General features: G+C 48.1%; 1 protein-coding gene across 4 annotated transcripts in view; it reads left to right on the forward strand.

Annotated features, from left to right (window-relative positions):
* Positions 1-18403, forward strand: part of SULF2 (sulfatase 2) — a 142512-nt gene that overhangs the window by 83924 nt on the left and 40185 nt on the right. For all 4 annotated transcript variants that reach the window (XM_061210358.1, XM_061210357.1, XM_061210356.1 and 1 more), the window contains exon 4: positions 7679-7830. In XM_061210358.1, the coding sequence (XP_061066341.1) occupies positions 7679-7830 (152 nt within the window). The remainder of the gene's footprint in view (positions 1-7678; positions 7831-18403) is intronic.

Below are 18403 nucleotides of genomic sequence, written 5' to 3' on the forward strand. Positions count from 1 at the left end.
TCCTCCACTCCACATGACAGCAGGCAGTGGCGTACTATCATCCTTGTCCCCTGAGGCACAGAGGGGTGAAGTCACTTGCCTGGGGTGAGTGTTAGGAGGTAGCAGACCAGATGGTTTGGCACGCCTGGCTGCTCTCCTGTACCACCTCCCATGTGATACAGTCACCACCCAGACTAAGGGGAATCACTGCCTGGAGGTGCAAAACAATAGTGCCCCCCACCCTGGCCCGATCTGACCCGCTGTCCAGCACAGAGAATGACCCGGGATGCCTGTTTTACTCCAGCTGCCGAAACCCTCCGTCTCCCCCGTATCCAAAGTGATGCCTCCGTCTGCCCTCCTGTGCCAGGTTTACTGCCAGCTAATATCCGTCTCCGGTCGCCGCAAGACACAGTTTTTACAGACCACAAATGCAATCATTACGAGGCAATTTCAGTTAGAATCAGGGCTAGGAGAGATAACAGAAGGGCCTGGTTCTCCCATCAGACTCTGAATGGTTCCCTAGCAGCACTTAAACTCAGACAAATGAAGAAAGCAGCAGTCAGGAGGGGAAGCAGACGCTCACCTTTCCGACAAGAGCTGCCTGCCCGGGCCTGCAGGACCAGGAGAGAGCGATAGGGCAGGACTTGGGGGATGAGAATCCCCTCTGTGTGGGGAAGGGGAGAGGCTGGATTCTGACATCTGTCTCTGCAGGGCTTCCATTAGACATGGTATTAACGGAGCAAGAAGTTGGCCAAAAAGGGGGATGCATTGGTGCTAATGAAACTATAACACTTAGTGGGCACTTGTCATGTGCCATTTCTAAGCAATATGCATATATTAGTTCTCACGACCACCCCAGGAGGTAGATACTGTTGTTATCCCCATTTTATAAATGGAGAAACTGAGGCATGGAGAGATTAAACAACTTACTCAAGGTCACACAGCTTTCAGTGTTGGAAAATATCTCCAAGAGTCCCTTTAACATCCCTTCCCCTGGGATATCTTCCTCCTTGTCATCCCAACCACTTTTCCTCATTTACATCGATGATTAAGTTCGCCTTTGGCTAAGTTCGTTCAGCCACTTGTCTAGAGTTTCCCAAACAGTGAGTGTCAACATTCCCACGGTCAGCTCCACCTCCTCTATGACTCCATTAACATTCAACTCAAGTTTCAATTTCAGCGTTCAAACTTTTCATTTCTTTGCTGCACTTTCGCCTCTGGTGGCCAGCTGTCTCCTTTTGATAATTCACTTTTGTAAAATGTCTTGTAGGTTTATCACTGGGAGACAGGGAGGCAATACAGCTACTTGCGTTGCTGTCTGCACGTGAACTGAATAACAGGTGGGCAGTGACCAGTCACTGATAGACCTCGCAAGAGGTGATGTGACTGATCGTGATGAGCATCTGTTATTTACACAGTGATTTGTGGACAGAGGAGCTAGTAGTGAAATTTGTACTTCATGCAACTACAGTTAGTATGCTGCCATAGCCAAATTTGAACCATGCTGTGGGAGACTGGTATTATTTAACCAAAGTGTAGAAACTGACATTTGTGCATATCAGGACCATGCACGGGCGAGGACAGCCTGTAACTGGCGGCTCCTGTTCTGTTGTCATGGCCATCCCCCTTGTTGGTGTCACTCCTTTGCCCTCTAAAGCCCACACCACCCTGGCCCAGTTCAGAGTCTACTTCTGCTGCACTGGCATCACCACTCCAGGTCACCACAGCCATGTTTCAGATCCCAGAGGGATCCTTCACCCCATGCAGGGAATTTTGCTCTACACCCAGGGTGAGAAAACGTTTCTTGCAAAGGGCCAGATAGTAAATATTTGGGACTTGCAGCCACATGGTCTCTGTTGCAGCTACCCAACTCTGCCATTGTAGTGTGCAAGCAGCCATAAAGGCACGTAAACAAGTGGGCGTGGCTGTGTTCCAGTGAAACTATTTACAAAAACAGGTGGCGGGCCAGATCTGGTTTGCCAAAACCCTGCTCTACACTGAGCATCTCACTGTCTTCTCCTTGGGTCTTTTAATTGCAGGTGAAAGACCTCAACCCAAAGTGAATTAAGTAAACAAAATAACAACATAAGTGGAGTGGTGGGATTTATTGGTTTACATAACTCAGGGTTTCTCACCCTTGGCACTACTGACGTCTTGGGCCAAATAATTCTTTTTCCTGGGGAGCCATCCTGTGCATTATAGGATGCTTACCAGCATCCCTTGCTTCTACCCACTTGATGCTGGTTGTGACAACTAAAAATGTCCCCATTGTCCAATGTCCCCTAAAATTGGGAAACACTGTAACTGAAAATGCTAGCATTAAAGGTGGCTTCAGGTAAGAGTGGACACAGGGACTCAAACCAGCATATTTCTCTCTCTTTCCACCTCTCTCTCTCTCCATGTCTCCATCACTCACCTCTGCTGCTTTCTTCCATGTTGCTTCACCTTCAAAGAGACTCCCCCCTTCTTGGTGGCAAGATGGCTGCCAGCAGTTTCAAACTTATATCCCACCAGCTTCAAGCCCCATGAAAGAAAAACTTCTTCCCAGTAGCTCCCTAAAATCCCAGGGCTGACTCTCATTGGCCCAGCTTGGGTCACATGCCTATCCCTGAACCAATGGTAGTAGCCAGAGGAATGTAGAGCTCTGATTGGTCAGGCTGAGATTATGCATGCAGCCCTGGAGTCAGGAGTTAAGAGCAGCCATGCATACTTACATAAGGAAGTGGTGGTACCTAAAGAATCATAGTCAGGACCAGGCAGGCAAAACAAAAGTCTCTGTTGCCAGGTGTAAATTTCTACCCAGTGCCTGGTACACAGGAGCCAGTAAGTGCTCTGTCCTTCAGTTGATGCCAGCCCTGCATCCTAGGGGCAGCCATCAGCCAGCACATTGTCAGTGGTCTTTCCTGGCCTGGCATTTAATTCCTCTTAATCTGCCTGCCAAGTTGTTACACCCCCACAGCAGCCCCCAATTTGCTCTTCTTTTATACCATCCCAGCAGCGAAGGCTCAGCGACTCCAGGCTCCAACCATGACATGGGCTGTATTTTTAATCTTGATCTTAATTCCAGCTCATTCTCCTGCCTGTATCTCCCAGTCCCGGTGCCCCAGGGCCCATGCTAATTTGCTTCTCCCACCTCAACTGGTGCCGGAGTAACCATTTTAAAAACTGCCTTGGTGAAATCTAATCAAATGAGAGCAAAATCTAATTTGGCACTAAAAGCCTTTGACTGAAGCCCTGTTTTCTAGGGCCTTGTGGAGGCTGAATAATAAACTCTGGAGTTTTGAAGTATTGGGGGTTAGAAAGAGGAGGGAGATGTGAAAGAGAAGATTCTAGCAGAGGAAGCAGCTCCGGATGTGTTGACACCCATGGCATTGGACAATAATAGGCAGGGGTGGGCTTCCAAAGTCACCCCACCTCCCACCCCCAAGAAATATCTATCCCACCAGCAGTGCCAAGAATTTAGGCCTTTAGCATTTCAACTTGCACATTCATCAGAAAGACCTTAGCCCAGATCTTTAGGGACAAACCAGTAGGATCATGAGCTGGGGACTGGAGAGACCTGGGAGGGAACCTTGTTCCCCCAGTGGGGAATTCAGTGAGCCTCCTTCTCTGGGCTTTCGTTCACTCTTCTGCAAACCAAGAGAGTGAAGTTCTGTGCTTCTGAAATGACTTGTGGTCCTGTCTTCCCTTCAAAATGTGTCAAAAGCTGTGTTTCCAGGAAAATGCACACAAAATGAAAAATCTGCATGTAATATTTCAGGGGATGTGTGCCCCCAAGCTTGTTCCTGCCTCAGGACCTTTGCACTTGCTGTTCTTTCGGCCTGGAGAAGTTTTCCTTATATTCCCATATTCCCTCTGACTCATTCTCATCGTTCCTCAACCCTGACTACCCAGCCCAGTGGTACCTCCCGTGGTCCATCTCTGGCCACTTTGTTGCATCATCATCCTTTATTTTCTTCATCACTGTTGTCACCAACACCACCATCTTTATTTGTAACAGTCCTCCTCCCTAGAATGTGAGCCCCATGAAGTCAGGGATCCTGAGGGTCCTCTTTACTGCTGTGTTTCCAGTGACTAGAACAGCTCCTGGCATACCTTAGGTGTTTAATAAATAGTTGTTAAATGGATATATTGATCTTTACATGCTTGGGACACTGATTCTATTATTTACTTAATATTTTTCTCTCGATTGTTTTACTCTTTTTACTTCAGTTGTTTCAAAAGAAAACGTTTACACCAACACCAATATTATTTATCATGAGAAAGTGTTGGGGAGCTTTGAGGGGATGCTTATTAAGATCACCTTCTTCCTTGTTGAAGTTTTGAACCAAATGAGAAATAAAATTAAGGAGTCAGCAGATGGAAGCCAAAATAGTACTTTGAGGAATCTGATAAAGGCCAAGTTTGAGGATCTGGCTTCCTTCTGAGGGCATTTGGGCTTCCTGATGCTAAACTCCAGAGTCAGACAGACTTCTCACTGAGCCAAGCCCCCTTGAACTAGCAGTGCCTGAGGGTAGATCACTCCCCACAGGAAGGCAATGGAAGGATTGGGTTACGTGTGTCCAATTTGTCCCACCAAACTCACCAGACACATATGCTAAGGGTCAGCAAACTGCAGCCCACAAGCCAGATCTGGCCCTCCATCTGCCTTTATAAATAAAGTTTTATTGAAACACAGCCACACCCATTTGTCTATGGATTGTCTATGACTGTTTCCTGCAACAGCAGAGTTGAATAGTTGCAACAGAGGCTGTCTGGCCTATGAAGCCTAAAATATTTACTCTCTGGGCCTTTACAGGAAAGGTTTGCTGCCCCTGCTGTGTCAGTCTTCCCCAAGGCAGAACAGGAGAGAAGGGAAGAGGCTAGGTGTGTTATCAGAGTAGAGCTCCCTACCTATGGAAAGAAGCATCAGAAGTGGGGAGTAAGGTTATTGAGGTTTGGTAGATCTTGTTTTTCTGGACTGTGCTTGGTCTCCAGGGGCCTTCTCAGCTCTCACAGCGTGGTCCTTTTACTGATGGGAAGGAGATGCTGAGGGCCAGGTGGAGTTACTTAAATCAGGGTTTTTCTCAACTCCAGGGTATTGACATTTTGTGCCGGATGATTCTCTGTAGTGGAGGCTGTCCTGAGCTCTGTCGAATGCTTAGCATTCTCCCGGGCCTCTGCTCGCTAGATGCATCCTCCTCCCCAAGTTGTGACAAACCTAAAATGTCTGCAGACACTGCCAAGTGTCTAAGGGGCAAAACTGCCCCTGGCTGAGAGCCACTGCTTTACGGGGGCGGATGGAGCAAGTGTCTGTGCCACGTTCTAGAGAAAGAGGCTCAAGCCTTCAGCTTACCTGATGCTTTTATGCTGCCTCTTACCTCCAGCCGGCATCTCCATCCTTGATGCCCCAGCACCCAGCCAGGACATGCGGTTGCTGTTGAATTGGGCACCCATCACCTGATTATGTTTCACTCTGTAAACACTGGATGTTACCCAGGACTCAGAGCCGGGGCAGCCGGTTTCCCAGCTCCCCTGCTGCCCAGGGCTCCTTTCCGTTTATTTTTGCACTGTCCTACCACGTGAAGGGAGGCTCCACCCTGGGCCTTCCCCCGAGGCTGCTGGGGGTCTTCCCTTCCTATTTTCACCTCCTCCTCGTGCCCACATCCTTCTAGGAAGCAGTTCATCAGCTCCTCCATCAGGAGCACTCACTTCCTGGTCCTGTGTGCCAGGGGAGGATTTCGTGGAAATGCTTGCCTTTGCCTAGAGCCTGGGGGATTCTGGAATCTGGCTGCTTGGGGTCTGAGGGGTCTTCCCACCCCTGGGCAGTGCCAGCCATCTGCCAGGTCTCCAGGAAAACCCCATAGAGGGCTCCGGCTCCATGGCAGCCTCTCCTGGCCCAAGCCTCTCTTCTCTGGACCAACAGGTCTCAAGCAGCCCTTCATGCTTTCTAGAAGGTTCTAAGTGGAAGGGCCCATCTTACCTCTGCTGGCATCATAGCAACCCTGGCCCACTCCTCCTTCCTCTGTGCATGTTCACCTCCCCTGTCTGTCTCTTCTCATCTTGGGCTTTGAATTGACACCCACTAGACCCTCACTTTTTGCCAGGAATGGTGCTAAGCACTCTGCTTGCGGGATCTCTTCCAATCCCTTCCATAGCCCCGCTCTCTTGGCAGTGGTTCTCTGAGTGTCTCGGAGCCCCAGTGTCCTCATCTGGAAGAGAGGGCTGGCCTAGCGCCTTTGTCTCTAGAAAAACTCTCACAGATTTTTCCATTGCTAAAAAATGGCTTTATAGGTTATAATTATTAAAAATCACACTTGCTCGTTGAGGAGAAAAAAAGAACAAAAAAGTATCTCAAAGATCTTGTGTTACCTCACCACCCACAGAAGGTTCGGGGGTGTATCCCCGTCCAGATGAATTAGGGTAATTCTTTTTTTAAGTAAGCTTTGCTGGTGGTGTGAAGCACGCCTGCAGAGACGTGCACTTTAGCTGCTCTAAATGCCCAGCTCCGTGGAGTTTCACCAACGGAACCACCCGTGTTCCAGCAAGAAATGGAACAAGACCATCATCACCCGAGAAGTCCCGTGCCCCTTCCATCCCCCTTTCCCCCACGTCCAGCAATAACCACGGCTTTTCTTCTCAAAACCATAGATTCCTTTTGCCTGTTTTTGAACTTCATGTAAATGGGGTCATACAGTGATACTTTTATATCTGCTTTATTTCTCTTAACACTGTTTGGTTGTTGTGATGTGCTCGTGTTAGTGAACGTGGCACTAGTCCTTTCCTTCTTATTTCTATGTCATATTCGGGTATACAAACATGCGGTGTATTTCTCCATTCTTGTGTGGATGGACATCTGTTTTGTTTCTAATTACTTGCTATTGTGAATAGTGCTGCTATGAGCCTGTCCTGCCTGTGACTTTTGGTGAACCTAGGAATGCATTTCTGCTGAGTAAATACCCAGGATGCTGGGTCAGAAGGTGTGACTATGGTCAAGTTTAGCAGACGCTGCCGAACAGTTTTCCACCGTGCCTGGATCGGTCTGCACGTCCACCGGCAGCGTGTGCGAGCTCCAGATGCCCCATGCCCCCACCAACAATCGGTCTTGGTCCATTTTTTTTAAATGTTAGCCCTTCTAGACGCCATGTAGTAGATAGAATCCAAGGGGGGGGTCCATAAACTTGAGTGGGAAAAAATGATGCTCTGGTTTTCACCGACCTACAGCTGACACTTGGCATTTGCTTCAGTTCTGAATGTAGGCCCCTAACCACGGTGCATCGGCAGAATCTATACCGTTGTCATCCGTAGAAATCGCCAATGTTTCAGTATTCCATTGCAGTTGCTGTAGGTGTCGCGAAATCAAATATTCTCACTCATCACTACTTTGAAATGATCATTCCTTGCAAAGTCTTGTGTTTAATCTCCGTTTTTTTTAAGGACACGTTACTATATGGCAAATTCTCCTAATATTTTGATAACTGTATTTCAAAATAATTGATTTTCTCTGTAATCTTATATATTTTATTTTCTGCACGTGAAAACATTTGAGAAGGGGGGTCATAGGCTGCACTTGCCTGCCAAAGGGCTCCGTGGCTCAGAGGGCAGTGCTGTCGCCGGGCTCTGGGCCTGCCATGGTTTAGAAATTGCTGTCAGGTGACGGACAGAGAAAGCTTTTGCTCTCTGTGTGCTCATGTGGCCTCCTGGTCCTTCTCCCCTCCAGCTTTCTTTGGGAAGTACCTTAATGAATACAACGGCTCCTACGTACCGCCTGGCTGGAAGGAGTGGGTCGGCCTCCTTAAAAACTCCCGCTTTTATAACTACACACTGTGTCGGAACGGAGTGAAGGAGAAGCACGGCTTTGACTACTCCAAGGTGAGTCCCCCTTCCTGGCTGGGAGAGGCGGTGGGGCTCGGCCCTGAGGGTCACGACACGGGAGCCCAACTACCTGGGCTCAGATGGCGACACTTACTTACATGTGTGACCTTGAGCAGCTTACTTACATCCTCTGCTTCAGTTTTCTCATTTCTCAAATGATAGTCTCTGTTTCTAAGAGTATTGTTTTATTTTTCATTTTTTTAAATTGAAGTATAGTTGATTTACAATATTGTGTTAGTTTCAGGGGTACAGCAAAGTGATTCAGTTATATTTTTCCAGATTACTTTCCATTATAGGTTATTTCAAGATATTGAATATAATTCCCTGTGCTATTCAGTAAATCCTCGTTGCTTATCTGTTTTATGTGTAGTGTTTGTTAATCCCCGCGCTCCTCATTTATCCCTCCCCCATCCCCCCATCCCCCATCCCCCCATCCCCCATCCCCCCATCCCCCATCCCCCCATCCCCCATCCCCCCATCCCCCATCCCCCCATCCCCCATCCCCCCCATCCCCCCATCCCCCCATCCCATTCCCTTTGGTAACCGTAAGTTTGTTTTTCTGTGTCTGTGAGTCTGTTTCTGTTTTGTATTAGATTCATTTGTTTTATTTTTAGATTCCACATATAAGTGATATCACATGATATTTGTCTCTCTCTGACTTACTTCACTAAGTGTAATGCTAGGTTTATCTCTGTTGCTGCAAATGGCAATGTAAGAGTGTTGGGTTTTTTCAATTGAGATATATTTGACATATAACATTGTGTAAGTTTAACACGTACAACATGCTGATTCGATACATGTGTATAACGCGGTGTTATTGCCGTTGTCATGTTAGCTAAACCTTTATCACGTTGCATAATCTTTTCCTTTTTGTGGTGAGAATAATTAAGACCTAGTCTCTCTTAGCAAGTCTGATGTTTATAATACAATACTGTTGCCTAGAATCACTGTGCTGTGCATTAGACCTCCAGGACTTACTTATTTACTAGTTGTAAGTTTGTCCCCTTAAACAACATCTCCCCACTTCTCCCACCCCCGCCCCCTGGTAACACCCATTCTACTTTCTGTTTTTATGAGTTCAGCTCTTTTGGATTCCATATACAAGTGATATCACACAGTATTTGTCTTTCTCTGACTTACGTCACTTAGCACAATGTCCTCAAAGTACGTCCATGTTGATGCAAATGGCAGGATTTCCTTCTTTCTCAGGACGGAATAATGCTCCATTGTGTGTGTGTGTGTGTGTGTGTGTGGGTGGGTGGGTGGTGTGTATATACACCGCATCTTCTTTATCCATTCATCATTGAGGACACTTAGGCTGTTTACATATCCGGGCTTCTGAGACTAATGCTGCAATAAACATGAGAGTGCAGCTCTCCCTGCAAGATCCAGTTTTCATTTCCTTTGAATAAGTACCCAAAAGTGGAATCCCTGGATCATAGGGTAGCTCTATTTTTAATGTTTTGAGGAACCTCCATGCTGTTTTCTGTAGTAGCTGCATCAATTTACATCCTACCAACAGTGCACGAAGTTTCCCTTTTCTCCACATCCTCACCAACACTTGTTATCTCTTGTCGTCTTGATGCTCACCATTCTAACACGTGCCAGGTGATAGGAGGGTATTATTTTATAACATTTTGCCAAAGCAGAACTTTCTTACAGAAAGTGTGCATATAGAGTGTACAGTTCAATGAATCTTCAAAAACTGAGCAGACACATGTAACCAGCACTCACGTAGGTCAAGAAGTTCCCCCCATGTAGCTCCCAGCAACCACCCCTCCCAAAAGGACACCCATTACTCAGACTTCCAGCATTGTAGACTAATTCTGTATCCAGCTTTTGTTGCTTAACACGCTGTTGAAATTCCCATGTTGTTACGTGTGAGTGTAGATCCTTCATTCTTGTTGTATAGCATCCCATTGTGTGATTATACCTTAATCTATTTGTTCCCTAGGACATACTTTTTCTAGTTCTGATTTGTTGAACTGAGATAAGGTAAGGAGCATAGATCCTAAGTGAATTTTCAGGGAATTTTCACACATCTGTGCATCTGTGTAAGTGCCGCCCAGGTCAAGCTGTGGAGCATTTCCAACCCCCAGCAGGTTCCCTCCTACGCCTTTCCAGCCAAAACTGCCACCACCTCTTACTTTGACTTTTATCACCATGGATTGGTTTTGCCTGTTCAAGAACTTCACATAAATGGAATCATATCATATGTGCTCTCTATATCTGGCTTTTTTCACTCAACATCACATCTGTGAGATTCATCCACATGGTTGTGTGTATCAGCCATGTGTCCTTTTCATTGCTATGTAGTATTCTGTTGTATAAATAGATGACAGATATTCATCTATTCAACGACTGATGGATATTTTGGTTGTCTCTGGTTGGGTCTGTTATGAACTAAGCTGCCGTGAGCATCCTTACACATGGCTTTTGGTAGACATATGAACCCACTTCTTTGGGTTATACACCTGGGAGTAGAATTGCTGGGATATAGGATGTGTTACATGGTTGAACCACTTTACACTCCCAGCCAGAAATGTTTAAGCGTTCCAGTTGCTTCACATTCCTCAACACAGGTATTGTCTTTTTTATTATAGCCATTTGGCTGGGGGTATAGTGGTATTTCATTGTGGTTTTTCCACAGAGTTAATACATATAGAGTATGAGAGGAGACCATTGCATATATAGTAAATATTCAGAACATATTAGTTCAGATCAGGACACCAAACTTGCTCTGTAAAGGGCCAAATACTAAATATTTTAGACTTTACAAGTCATAGTCTCTATTGCAACTGCTCAAGTCTACCCTTGCAGTGCAAAAGCAGCCATAGATGATATGTAAACAGATAAGCATGGCTGTGTTTCAATAAAACTTTATTTACAAAAACAGGCAGGGGGCCTGACCTGGCCAGTGGGCGGTAGTCTCCTGACCCCCGGCTTAGATAATGATGATGATGGTGATGATGATGATAAGGAGGAGGAGAGACTAACGCTGATGGTTCATCCAAACTTACCATTAAAAAAAAGTATCTGGAGACTAACAAATATTCCTGCCCCAACTAAATCTTCAGGATCAGCTCCGGCATCCCGCCACAGCAGATACATTATTTCTCCGGTCTGTCAAATCCACCTCTTTCTCTTCCCCATTCCCGCTGCCACTAGCCCTGGGCCTGACTTACTGTCGTAACCAGGGTTCTCTGATGACGATTCCTTGGGGCCTCCCTCTCTAGTTGTCTCTAAAAAGCCACACAAGGCTCCTAGGCAGAAGTCACCAGGGAACAGGCAGTCATGCAAACAGGAGAGCAGGCTGGGAGTAGGTGAGACAGTACGGAGTGGTGGGGACTGTGGAGGACTTAGCTGTCTAAAACAGGGCAGCAAACTCTCGGATCAGGCCTGTCCGTCCCACGTAGCATTGTGGGCCCGAGATGGCCAGGTTTTCTGATTTTTCAACAGAAGCCACAAATTTGTGTATTTTTTTCCTGTGAAGTCTGATTTTTAAGTATTAGCAGCTAATTCAGACATTTCTAAAATCCTGCATGAATTAAGGTCACCTGAGGGCCAGACCTGACCCATGGATTTGCAGCCCATTGTATTGCTCTGCTGCCCATTGCCCTCCAGGGGCTGTTCAGTGGACTGGGGGTTCAAAGCCCGACTCTGAACATATTATGTGCTGTTGGATATGCTGCCTATTCCTAAGAGCCTCAATTCCCAAATCTGGAAAATGGGCACATCCTACCATCTTAATAATGCGCATTTCTATTTACTGAGCACCTACTATGGTCCAGGCACTATGCTGGGTGTTTTATGTACAATATATCTAATCTTCACAACAACCATATCAAGTGAGTGGACTAGTGGGAGTTGATTACATTAGTCCTTTATTCCCTCAACAAGTATTTATTAAGAGCCTACTATGTGCCAGGTGCTGGGTATCCAAGGGTGAACAAAAACAGACCCAGGTACCGTTCTCATGGAGTTTGTGGTCTAGCGTGTAGAGGTGTGTTATAAACTGAAGTGATGGCACCTGTATTAAAGTCAGAACACCACACACAGTGTAGAAGCACACACATACACACACACACACACATACACACACACAAGCACATCAGCCCAATCTCCTATTTTGTCATCCCCAGTATGAGCCATTTCAACCAGACCAGCCTTGTCGGTTATTACAACCATCTCAAAACCTTTACTAGTGCTTCCCTGCCCTGAATTTATCCAAGTTTTGTCTGTCTTCTCTTCCATGAAGCGTTTCTGGATTACTCTAAACTATAGGAGTTATCCTTTTTTGAATCAGACTGGCCTCTTTCAGTTGTTTGTGAGCAGAAATGAACAAAAACTCAAAACAAAATGGCTTAATTGAAGAGGAAACATACTAGCCTTTTGAACTGATCCAGCAGTAATGGCATCAGACATGGCTGGATTAGGCAGTGGTTTCTCACTCCTTTATATTCTGTTTTCTTCTCTTCGACCTCATTCACAGACTGTATGTCTGTCTCTCTTCTCCTGGTACCAATATGGCCATCCTTGCATCCTCTCAGCTTCCTGCCCAGCTGCAAGCATGAGTGTCTCCTTCCCAGGATTCCTAGCTAGTTTCATTGGCTCTAGGTCAGTCACATGTCTGTCCCTGAACCAACCAGTGTGGCCAGGGGAATGCAGTGTTCTGATGGGCTGTAAATCACATGCTCCACTCCTGATCCAGAGGAGGGGGTAGTGGGAGCCCTACCATTGAGGTCAACCCTGGAACATCAGCTGAGAATAGAGCCCCAAATAAAAATGGAGAGTTTCCACTGGAAGGAGGCTGACTAGATGCTCAACAGCCAAAACACACCCTATCCCACTCCCCTTCCGGGAACACCAGCACATCTGGGGAGCCCTCCCACCTTTGACAGGTAATCACCGCCCACGTGCCCCCTTCCTGAGTATAAGTCTGATCAGTCCAGGCCCCAAGTGGCAGACACCACACGTGACATCACCTGGCCAGTGCCCTCTCCCTGGCCCGGTGTCTCACGCTGCACATAGTAGGCCTGCCTTCAGGACCTCCCGAGTGAATTGATTCCAGAGTCCTGGTTGGGGGGGATGTAGCAACTCTGCTGGACTCCTTGGAAATACAAAGCACAGTCTCTCAATGCAGAACACACCTTTTCTCTCCTCCCAGCCTCAGTGCAGGCAGATTCTCCAAATACCCAGAAAAATCCACTCCCTCCTTTTTAAAATTCCTCACCATGTGCACGCCTGGCCTCAGCACAGCCCAATAATGAAGTTATCCAGGGATACTCCATCCCCTTGGCGCTGAGGATGGGATATGCGTTGGCTGCTTTGTCACCCCATTTCCTACCATCCATACATCTCGACCTGTGAATGAGAGGAGCCCCTGTGACAAAGGTGGGAGAATTCCTGGAGCCCCAGTTACCAGAGGCCTGGAAACGGAGGGATGGGGGGCCCCTGTGGGGTCAGAGCTGGCTCAGGTCCAGAGTTCAACTCCCAAGGGTAGCGGTGGGCAGCAGGGGCCAGAGCACCGGGAGGGAACAGGAGTGAGCTTGGAGTTTCCAGCTGAGGCAGAGCTGGGGAGAGGGAGCCCCCCACTCTGGGAGGCCCAGGGTCTCTGTCAGGTCAGAGCATCATGCTGACACTGACCTTGGGGGCCTCGGCGGGAAGCCCAAGTCGGGAGGAAGTGGCAGCCCTTCCCAAGAGCCCCTCAAAAGGCCTTCTGAGGATTCTGTCTCACATCGCTAATCCCAAAGGTGGGCGGATGCCACCGAAGGGGTCCTCATGGCAGAGTGGAAAGAGGCAGTGATGATGAGAAAAGAATGATGTAGAGCCAGCACTAATGGTCGAAGAGGGCTGGAGAAGGCAGCGGAAGGGAGATAGGCGTGACCAGGTCGGGAGATGGAGGAGGGTCCAGGTGAGTCAGGGGGGCTCTGCAGAAACGGCGGTCACCAGGAACCTGAGTGCACCCACCCCTCAGCCCAACATGTGCACTTCTCTGTCTCTCTGTTCTGGAGAAGGCTTCCGTATGTGCAGAGGGGGTATAGCCAAGCTGTTGGCTGCAACTTTGTCATGGAAAGAAATCAACCAAGAAAGCCCACTAATGCGGGAAGTGACTGAATGACCATGGAGGAGTCTGGAAAAAGACAAGGGGGATCTGTGCCTAAAGCCATCAGAAAAGCTTAGGACATAAGGCTGAGTGAGAAAAGCAAGTTGCAGGACTCCTTCAGGTCCCTAGTCAGATGTTACCCTCCTAGACCTCCCTGTATACAGGGTAACCCCCCCTGGACCCCCCCCCCGTCACCACTGATGCGCCAGACCTGTATATATCATGGATTCACGTGTTCATTGTCCTCTCATTCGAATACAAGGCTCATGAAGACAGGAATGTGCGTTAATCTTGTTCACTGCTGTGTGTTGGATGAATGAATGAATGTACACGGTGTGATAGGATTAATGTAAAAAGATGCATAAAGCAATATACTCTAGCATATGTAATAACACATCTGGAAAGACACTTCTTTCTCAGTAGAGGACAAAAGAGGCCAAGATTGGGAGTAGGGATGTGAAGAAATCAAAGGGAACTTCAGCTTTGTTGGTACTGTTTTAATTTTCACGAGGAAAATGCAGGCGTTGTGATTCCTGAGGAATAATGGCTAACACTCCTTTAGAGGGTATCACGCACCAGTTACTGCTGGAATCATTGTACACGAATTAACCCATGCATTTCTCACCAGAGCCTATGAGGTGTCTGCTGTTACTATTTCCAATCACCAGATGAGGAAACTGAGGCCCAGAGAGGCTAAGTAACCAGGCCACACAGCTAGTAAGGGGTTCGTTCAGGATTCGAACCCAGGCCATCTGGCTTCAAAATCCATTCTCTAAACTGCAGCCCATGGGCCAGCCTGCCAACTGTTTTGCTACAACCCTTGAGCTTAGAATGGTTTTTACATTTCTACCTAGCTGAAAAAAATCAAAAGAACAGCGATTTTCATGACACGTGGAAATTGCATGAAATTCAAATTTTAGTGTGCGTGGACAAAGCTTTACTGCAGCCAGACGTGCCCATTCATTTATACAGTTGCTGCTTTTGAGCTTTAATGGCAGTAATGAGTGATTGTAACTAAGACTTCTGGCCCGCAAAGCCTCAAATATTTATCATCTGGCCTTTTACAGAAAAGGTTTGTTGAGACCTGCTATAAACCACCATCTACTCCTCCCATTAATATTTTCGTTTGTGGGGGGGGGGAAAAAAGAGAAACCAGACAAAAAACACAGAGGCCTGAGCTCTAGCTCTGAATAAATTGCTTATTAGTTTTGTGGCCTCAGTTTCCCCATCTGTAAAATGGGCATGGTGTCCACTTCGCAATGTTGCTATGAAGGTCAGTCGAGCAAACACCTGATAACAGTAAGAGCCAGTGTCCATCGTGGGTTCCCTCAGTACCAGCCTCCTTGTTAAATGCTTTATTCACTTAGCAAGTCCATGTCAAGTGCTCATGTCACCATCTGAAGAAGGGACTGTTATTGGGCCCATTTTCAAGATGCAGAAACTGAGGTGCAGAAAGGCATTGTTTGCCCACAGCTAGCAGGTGATAAAGCTGGAACTTGAACCCAGTGTTTCTGACTCCAGAGCCCTCACCCTTCGTAAAATGATTGCTCCTTAGAGATGTGAATCTCTTTTAAACACAAACTGCTGTAGAGGCTTCCGAAGGTGAGGGATCAGCATCATGATTGGGAATGAAAGTTGGACAAACCTGCTGCCCAGGGAAGCCAAGGGCTTGGGAAAGGAGACCCTCTGTCACGCAAGGTTGACTTGCCAAGTGAAGAAAATACGAAGAGGTGGGCTTGGGAGCTGCCACCTGAGGCCGAGACAACCTCCCCTCCTTACTCCCCTCCCCACCCAGCCTTCCACCAGCTGTCTGGGAGTAAAGCCACAGGTTTCCTGGCACAGCCCTAAAGCCACCCAGTGGTGCTCGGGTGGGGCTTCCCAAGCGGAAAATTTAGTCCTGGGAGCCAGGGGACTCTGATGTGGGAAGATGTCCTGTGACATATGGGGTGAACTGGCTTATCTCACCCAAGTTCAAACAAGAGGCAGAAACTCGGGCTTCCATGGGGCAAAGTGTGAGCAGCTCCCAGCAGCACCCACAGAAGACACGTTTCTCCCCACACCCAGATCCAGACAGAAAGAGGGGCTTCCTGCCAGCCACGCCCCCCTCTTGTCCTTACAGTCTCTGTGCCCCGCCTCCACCCCTCCCCAGCCCCCCTGCTTCCTTCTCCCCTCTCTTAACGGCAGAGCCTTTCCGCGCCCTGCACAGGACTGTACCCTGGGGACAGGGACCCGCGGCCACACACCCACCCTTAACAGGGAGCCCAGCACCCCGGAAGTAGGCACCCAACATCTAAGTGAGCTCAGAAATCATCGCTTCAGCAACAGAAACGGTGGCAAAGGCCGAGCCTGGGAAGGAGGCAGGGAGACTCGCAAGCCCACCTGTCGCTGGGGTCCCCAGTCCCCAGGAGCGCCCCACACGCTCCCCTCTTCCTTCCCGAGAAATCCTACTAGTAAATGACTGCTTGAGGAAGACAGCCCAGAGCCACAGGCTAGCAGCCTCCTCGGATGCACTGCGGTTCCTCTTGGCTAACTGAACGAATTGTCGAAGACGGTCAGGATGGAGGGGGAGGGGGGATACACCCTCCTGGGTGTCCGGCAGGGTGTCCTTGTCCCTGGCTGTCTGCCAGCTGTGGTTGCGAAACTCTGAGCAGGAGCAAAGTCCCCAGGACCCTGGCATCACCACCACCCTGCACAGGTGTGGCCAGGAGTACGGAGGTGGGGAGGGGAGATCTAGCTCCCGAATACCCAGGTGTGCCCGCCTCACCTGGGAGGCGGAGTGCGCCTGGCCCAGAGCCAAAGGGAGGCAGGGGGTGACTTCCTCTTGGTCTATTGGCCAGTCTCCAGCTTCTAGAAAGTTCACCTTTTGACCTGCATCATCCTCCCACCTGTCTCCCCCCTTTCTGTGAATAACTCTGAATTTCTGACTGATCCCAGGCACCCCAGACTCAACCTGTTCAAGGCTGAACTGTGCATTTCCACCCTCGCCCCAATATTCTCCTGGACCCCCATCTCTGCACCCTTCACCTAAACCAGAAACCAGTGACCGGGGGACCTGACTGCCCCCTTTCATGCACCCCACACATCCAGTCAGTGGACATGACCTATCTGTAGGGTCCACTCCCAGCCGTCACTGGGCAGTGCCACCCCCGCCCTGGCCCAGGCCCCCTCGGCCCTGCCTCTGAGCCTGGACTCAGCTCACGTACTGCGACCAAGGGCTGCTTCTCACTGGCCAGCCCAGGCTCATGCCCACCTCCAGAGTCAGGATGGTGTGGTCCCCTCCGGTCTACATGGGTGGATGGGGGTGCAGGCACCAGTGTCAGATATCATTGTAGACGCCCTAATGCAGCCAGAGGGGACCAGCAAAGGCTTAGCATAGGAGTGGCTCTGAGGAGGACCAGGAAAGATAGGAGGCTTGTAGATGTGCAGAAAATCGGCCCTGCCCCTAAGAGGGCCGTAATGTTCACTGACTCCTGCCGAGAGCTCGCTGCGTGCAGGGCACCGTGTCATGAGCTTTAATCTCTCAGCACTTGAAGCCCTCTGACACCAGCCTTGAGGGGCAGACACAGTAATCACCCCACACGCTTCCAAATGTACAATGTCACAGAGACTGTTGGAGCCCCTCCATCACCCTTCCAGCTCTCATTCCTGTCCCACTGCCCCCTCCCAGGGAGGTCCTGAGGTGGCCGCTTATTCCCACACATGCATTTATTCTTTTATTCCATATGCAGACATCTCAAACAATATAAAATATTGTTTTGTGTTTTTAGACTTTATATCAATAGTATCATATCGTACATAGCCCTCTACATATCAGGTCTGTGAGATATATCCATGTTGATGCATGTAGCTCTAGTTTATTCTTTTTCACTGCTCCATCATTGCATTGCCCTGGTGATGGATATTATTGGTGGCTTTAAAAAAAAACATGTTTAATCACAGCCAAACAAGCACATATATGGTTCTAAAAGCGAATAGTGAAAATGGGTTTATTATGAAGAACAGCAGCTCTCTTCCCGCCGCTCCCCACCCAGGGTCCCAACCCCTCCTTTTCACCTAAGAGAGCTTTGCACCATTTTTAGATCCACTACTAGTTACAGGATATTTCTAACACCTTTACATCATGTTCCACAGCTATAGCAGCAGCTCTTTGATTTATGTCACATAGAATATTATTTTTAGGTAATAGGTTCTACAGGACCCCCTTATAAAGCCTTTTTTTACTCCCCAAAATTATTCATAAAAAGTATTCAAGGAAAAGTATATAAAGTAGCAAGTGACTTTCTCCCCTCTCTCCCCTTATCCTGGTCCCCAGTTAGCACTTTGGTATCTGTCCTGGATTTTCCCTTGGTGCTGAAAAGCATATGAAGGTAGGGGTTTGGTTTCTCCTCTCTACCCTGCCTCCTACTCTCTCCCACAAAAAAAAAAAAATAGAATCTTCCAGAGTTTGACTCTGTAGCTTGCTCT

This window comes from Eubalaena glacialis, chromosome 13 (assembly GCF_028564815.1).
Source record: "Eubalaena glacialis isolate mEubGla1 chromosome 13, mEubGla1.1.hap2.+ XY, whole genome shotgun sequence".
In the NCBI taxonomy this organism is placed as follows: domain Eukaryota; kingdom Metazoa; phylum Chordata; class Mammalia; order Artiodactyla; family Balaenidae; genus Eubalaena; species Eubalaena glacialis.